At 41.2% G+C, this 6,805-nt stretch overlaps 1 protein-coding gene across 1 annotated transcript; it reads left to right on the top strand.

Moving 5' to 3' along the window:
* Positions 1 to 265: 265 nt before the first annotated feature.
* On the top strand, positions 266 to 6,723 carry LOC131187339 (rho-related GTP-binding protein RhoD-like; the record flags this gene model as incomplete). The annotated part of the gene is made up of 2 exons (XM_058161589.1): positions 266 to 586; positions 6,636 to 6,723. Coding segments are annotated over exons 1-2 (235 nt in total), but the record flags the coding sequence as incomplete, so codon positions are not given.
* Between the last annotated feature and the right edge of the window lie 82 nt (positions 6,724 to 6,805).

Here is a 6,805-nt window from a genome sequence, read left to right as displayed (position 1 = left end):
TTATTTGCATTCACATGCTAACATGAGAATGTTAGTATATCTTATTTGCATTCAAATGACCTTTTTAACATTTTAAAGTAACTTAAAATGTGGGAGAAATTCAAGGCAGCATTATGAGTTCTTATCTTATAGCACATTTTTATCCTCTATTATTCATGCTTCGTCACACAATGGGTGGTTGCTCCTGTAACAGTTGCCTTCCTATTTGCTTTTTCTTCCTTGTGTCAGGCACTCTTTTCACATTCCAACCACACCTAATCTTAGGCCTCTATGACCTATAGTTGCTATGCTGAAGACTTTGATTTTCAGCTGTAGACGGACAGGAAATAAGCACAAATGTGAGAGTAGAAAACTACTCGGAAAGAAAAGGCATCTTCATGGCTTGTTTTCTTAGATCATTGAAAAAGACCTTGTTGTAGTGTCCTGAGAATTGGTCAACATGCAAAGAAGTCAAGAGGCTCCAGGACAGTCAGGGTCCAAACAAGAGACCAGAGGAATTACTGAGATCAAGCTGGTGGTAATAGGAGATGGAGGTTGTGGGAAAACATCCATGCTTATAGTCTTTGCAAAAGGAGAATTCCCTAAGGTAAGTTTCTTTTAACCATAACATCAATCTCACCCTTCCTACTGCCAGATCTTTCCTTCTGTCAATATCTTTCCTACTCAAGACAAAATATTCAAATATAGTTTTTATAGAATAGATTCTATCAAGCCTCTGGTGCTATTTTTCTTACATTTGAAATTTACCCATGCTTTAAATTCTCATAACAGATATACTAGAAACTTTCTTCTTCTTTTGTCATCTTTCTGGAGCTTTTCTGAAGATATAGACTCTAATCAAGTGTACTAATAATACTACTAAATTCACTTTACTTAACTACAGTAGTTATCTAATTGCCAGTGATATGCTAAGTACAGCAGAACAAGATTTGGATAGAAAATGAAATATTTGACTGAAAACATCCTGAAATAAAATTATTTTGACACGTACAAACAGATTTGGTTATTGTAGAAAGACAAGAGAAAGAAAATCAATCAAGTTGCCTTTATTTTATTTAAGAATGGACATAGAACCTTTGGGCAAATAGATTAACCTGTAATATTTAAAGTTAGACTTCGCATTGTTTACATCAAAGAAACAAGAATCTTGTGACACTTTAACATTAGGTCATTTGTTACAATATAAAGTTTTATGGAATAAAATCTATTTCATTAGGCTCATTGACATACACGCTACATGTATATGTGATGAGAAAATGGTAAGCACTTAGTCCATATCGTGTTACAAATATTATCTGACTCTGAGTGGCTTCCAGTTGTCAGGTTGAATTTGCTCTCTCTGGCACCTAGTTTTAACCACCCCAAAGAAATCAGGGGCAGGGCAGGAGGATGTCCAGCAAGACTATACTTAAAAACATGTCCATCTTCACAACTGATGGCTCTTTTTATTGCCCATCCAGGTACCTACCTTTCACCTGAAAAAGTGGCCAATGCTTTCTAGGTTCTGGCAATTAGGAGTCAATTTCCTCTTGTTTCACATATCATTAAACTTCTCAAAGGGCAAAACAATAGAGTGAAGTGAAGCCTTGCAGAAACCCTTTAAAGCCGTGGCTTCATATTTAGTGAACAGAGGTGAGTGATATTAATAAAGGAGAATATTTATAGCTCAGGGTTGACATGAAGGGGCCTTGGTGCTCTCTGAGCTTGCTTGTTTTCTTGCAGATGTTTCATTACCCAAACTAGGTAACATCATCGGTGGTAGTAAAGAGTGCTGCTTCCTGTCAGTTTATATTCTAGTGGCTTCCCTGTCAGTGTTCAGGAGGGTGATCTTAGAAATTCTTTGAGTGAACTGTTTGCTGGTGGCTTCTTAGACAGTTTCTTGATTTGAGTATTATTTATTTGATTGTTGGTCTGATGTTAGCCTTGGATTTAATCTATGCTGATCTTGGTGCTGATTGCTGGTGGAGAGGTGTTTGGGTCTTTTTGTTCCTTTTTGGCAGGGGTGGTATTCACTTACTTTCACTACCGGTTCACAAATATGAGTGCACGTGTGCTTTCCGTGCATGCGCAGAAGATCAAAAACGGGACGTGATGATGTCCGGGCAGGTGGTGGAGCCTCCCACAGCCGCCGCTACCAGTTCGCATGAACCTGACAGAACCAGCTGAATACCACCACTGCTTTTTGGGCTAGGTGATCATCTCTTTTGCATAGTCTATAGATGTTGTTAATGTCTATGTGTCTACTGATGGGTGATATGCCAGTGCCAGGCTTCTAGAAATTCCCTGGTGTTTTTGGACTTGGCTTGGTCTAGGATGGTCACATTTTCTCAATTGAAACTATGGTTAAATCTATCTATATGTTGTGAAGTGTTCGTGGATGCATTCTGCCTATTTATCCTACATCTGCCTGTTTGTCCTGGATCCAGCTGTGTTAGCTAATTATCTCCAACCTTCGTTTTGTGGCGAAGGTTGTTGAGAGTGTGGTGGCATGGCAGCTTCCCCAGTACCTGGAGGAAACTGTCTATCTAGACCTGTGCCAGTCCGGCTTCCGACCTGGGTACAGCACGAAGACGACTTTGGTCGCATTGGTTGATGATCTCTGGAGGGCTCGGGACAGGGGTTGTTCCTCTGTCCTGGTCCTATTAGATCTGTCAGTGGCTTTTGATACCATCAACCATGGTATCCTTCTGCGGCAGTTGAGGGGTCTGGGAGTGGGGGGCACCATTTTTCGGTGGTTCTCCTCCTACCTCTCTGACCGTTCGCAGACTGTGTTGGCAGGAGGGCAGAGATCGACTGCGAGGCACCTCACTTGTGGGGTGCCACAGTGGTCGGTCCTCTCGCCGCTCCTGCTCAACATTTATATGAAGCCGCTGGGGGAGATCATCCATGGTTTTGGGGTGAGTTGCCATTATATGCTGATGATACTCAGCTGTATATCTCCACCCCGAACCACCCCAATGAAGCCGTCGAAGTAATGTCCCGGTGCCTTGAGGCCGTACGGGTCTGGATGGGGAAGAACAGACTTCGACTCAACCCATCCAAGACTGAGTGGCTGTGGATGCCAGCATCCCTGCACAGTCAGCTAGTTCCATCACTGACTGTGGAGGGTGAGGCGTTGCCCCCCAAGGAGATGGTTCGCAACTTAGGCGTTCTCCTGGATGTACGGCTGTCGCTGGAAGAGCATTTGACGGCCGTCGCCAGGGGAGCTTTTTATCAGGTGCGCCTGATATGCCAGTTGTTTCCCTTCCTGGACCGGGATTCGTTATGCACGGTCACTCATGCCCTCGTCACTTCCTGCCTGGACTACTGCAATGCTCTCTACATGGGGCTCCCCGTGAAGAGCACCAGGAGGCTTCAACTGGTCCAGAATGAGGCTGCACGGGGGATAGAGGGAGCGTCTCGTAGCTCCCATATAACATCTCCTCCGCAGGCTGCACTGGTTACCGGTGGTCTTCCGGGTGCAATTCAAGGTGTTGGTTCTCACCTTTAAAGCGCTCCATGGCTTGGGACCGGGTTACTTACGGGACCGCCTTCTGCCACCAATAGCCTCCTATCGACCTGTGCGTTCCCATAGGGAGGGCCTCCTCAGGGTGCCGTCAGCCAAACAATGCCGACTGGCGGCTCCCAGGGGGAGGGCCTTCTCTGTGGGGGCTCCTGCCCTGTGGAATGAGTTACCTCTGGGGCTACGCCAACTCCCTGACCTCCGGACCTTTAAGCGCGAGCTTAAGACTCTCTTATTCCATCGTGCAGGGTTGGCCTAATCGCAATTTTAACATGGGTGGTTTTATTAGGGTTTATTTTATATTTTATTAGTTTTAAATTATTGGGCCAAATTTTGAATTAGATTTTTAATAATGTTCTTAAGGTTTGTTTTTGTGCGATTTTATTTTGGCTGTAAACCGCCCTGAGTCTTCGGAGAAGGGCGGTATAGAATATAATAAAATAAAATAAAATAAAATAAAATAAAATAAAATAAAATAAAATAAAATAAAATAAAATAAAATAAAATAAAATAAAATAAAATAAAATAAAATAAAGTAAAATAAAATAAAATAATAAAATAAAATAAAATAAAATAAAATAAAATAAAATAAAATAAAATAAAATAAAATAAAATAAAATAAAATAGAATAAAATAAAATAAAATAAAATAAAATAAAATAAAGGCTGTTGCAGTCCTTTACATTGTATGTTGTGGATGTCTCCTGTTTTTACTTTTGGGGTTGTTGGGTCTGCTTAGGATGTTTTGAAGGGCTTTAGTTGGCTTGTGTGCTATGCTGATTCCATGTGGTTGTAGTAGTCTGTTGGTGGTTTCTGTGATATTCTTGATATATGGCAGTGTAATTCTTTTTACGGTTTATATTGGTTGTGCTGTGTTGGGCTGAATGGTCAGGGACTTTTTGATAAAGTTGTGTGGATATCCGTTTTGTTGGAATACATTGTATAGATCCATGATGGTGAACTGTGGGCAGGTGCGCCATTGCCAGCTGATCTTCTAGTTTCTGGAGCGCCGGAAACCGGCCTGAAACCAGCACAAAAAACAACCGGGAAATGGCCTGAAAAATGGCCTGAAAACAGCCAGAAAATGGCCAGAAAAACAGGCTGAAAATGGCCCAAAACCCAGCCTGAAAATAGGCCATTTTGGGGGCTGTTTTTGAGCCAAAAATGGCCCCAAAACAGCCTGGAAATGGCCTGAAAAACAGCCAAAAATGGCCCAAAAAAGGGATGCATGCACCGGCCAGCTGGACTTCGGGTTTCTGGTGCTCCGGCTTGCACTAAGACCAGCTGGCCGGTGCTCATGCACGACCTGGAAACCCAAAGACCAGCTGGCTGGCGTGCACATGCACCGGCCAGCTAGTCTTCGAATTTCTGGCGCTCCGGCGTGCACACATGCACGCACATGCACACACATTCCGGTTTGGGCACTTGGTGCCGAAAAGGTTCACCATCACTGGTATAGATACTCTATTTCCTTTTTCTGCTGTTCCAGGTTGCTGCAGTGTGTTTGGTCTTGTCTAAATAAAGTTCTTATGTAGCTCCCTTGTGAGAGGTTAAGTTGTTTCTTTGGTAGGGGAGCACCTGATTAGTATGGATGGTTTTACTGTAGATTTGCATTTCTAATTGTGGTCTCTGCTGATCTGGATGTCCAGGAAAGGTCAAGTTGTTGTTTTCTTCTTCTTCTCTAGTAAACTGGATTCCTTGAAAAATGTTTTTGATGGTTCTCTAATTGGCCCTTTTTTATGATGGTGAAGGTCTCCTCTAGGGGGAGTGATGCATTCATGTGGGGGGGACTTATTTCAGTACCTGCCAGCCAAGTGGAATAACTTGGAAGTCAGATTTGACCCACAGGACTGAATTGGCATTAATATATGTACATTATCATTCAATTAGCTATTAGCAATACAATTTTTGCACGTTATAAACGATCAGTATTAAATTATATAGCCTGTATCAATGGAATAGTTTATTATTTGTTATTACAGAGGTGGTAGGTGACAGTTTCATATTCGAGTCTCCCTTGAAAATTATTTGTTTAAAAATAACCACCAAAAAATTAGGTCTCCCATAGAAGAGAATATATGTAGGTCAGGGTGGAATTGTGAAGTCCTTGGTGCACTCTGAGCTTGCTTGTTTGTTTGCAGACATCTCATCAGTATACTGATGTTGTTATCTAGTTGGGTAATGAAACATCTGCAAGCAAACAATCAAGTTCAGAGAACACCAAGGACTCCACAAATCAGCATCTGTATGTATAAGCTGAAACGATCCTATCTTGGTTACTTTTACCTATAAGTTGCATTGACAACTGAATCATTTTTATGGCAAAAATAAGTCAATGTGGATTGGTGAAATGTGGCAGAGATAGAAAAGAAGGCAAAGCAAAGCAAAGACTTCCCTATAGCTTTGTGAAATGAAACAATATCTGGAAATATCTGCCTATATATTTCTGAAGATTTTGCTTTACCAAATGTAACCTAGAGTCAGATGAAGATTAGTTCCAGATTTTTCATATTAATTCAGCAGAAGTGGATAATATGCTTTCTCCCTCAAGGATTGAGTTTATCTAGCGGCAGGGAAACCATGGCTGAGAAAATAACTGGGATATGCTCCTGAAGGCACCCTCCCAGAGTGAGATATTAATCAGGTTGGGTCAACCGAGAAGGGGCCTTTTCATTGTTGCCTGTACTCAAATTTCCTTGCTATGTATTTATTACATTTTTTAATATAGGAAAATACGCTTTTATTTCTCCAGACTTTCTAATGCTAATTTTCTCGTCACACTCCAATGGAGTTTTTTAATTGATCTGTTTGTGTTGGCTACTGGCTGTTTTAATTAGTCAACATATTGTTTCAGTAGATGTGTTGTGTATTTGTTAGCTGTTTGGGGGATTTGTTTTCTGATGCTGTTAATTAATGCTAGAAATTTTTTTTGGGAGAGAGGTTAGATACTGTCCTTCAAAATGTTTTGAAGACTTTGTAGGAAAAGATTTCTTTGGAAATCTACATACAAATAATCTGAAAGGAAATAGATGCTGTGGAGGAAAAAGCTCTGCAGGGATGGTATCAGATCAACCAATCCTTCAAGAGATGTTCAGTTAATCAAAAATGTAACTTTCTTTGTCGTCATCTTCTAGGTTTATGTCCCAACAGTTTTTGAGAAATACTTTGCACCCTTTCGCATCAGTGACAAGCAAGTCCATATCAGTCTTTGGGACACAGCAGGTAAGGCCTAGGTCAAAACGGCAGCATTATTCTATGGACAGATGCATTAGCAAAATAAAATTCTTTCCTGTGAGATTGCATT

This window comes from Ahaetulla prasina, unplaced genomic scaffold, assembly GCF_028640845.1.
Source record: "Ahaetulla prasina isolate Xishuangbanna unplaced genomic scaffold, ASM2864084v1 Contig35, whole genome shotgun sequence".
NCBI lineage: Eukaryota > Metazoa > Chordata > Lepidosauria > Squamata > Colubridae > Ahaetulla > Ahaetulla prasina.
This window is presented reverse-complemented; position numbering and strand designations above follow the sequence as displayed.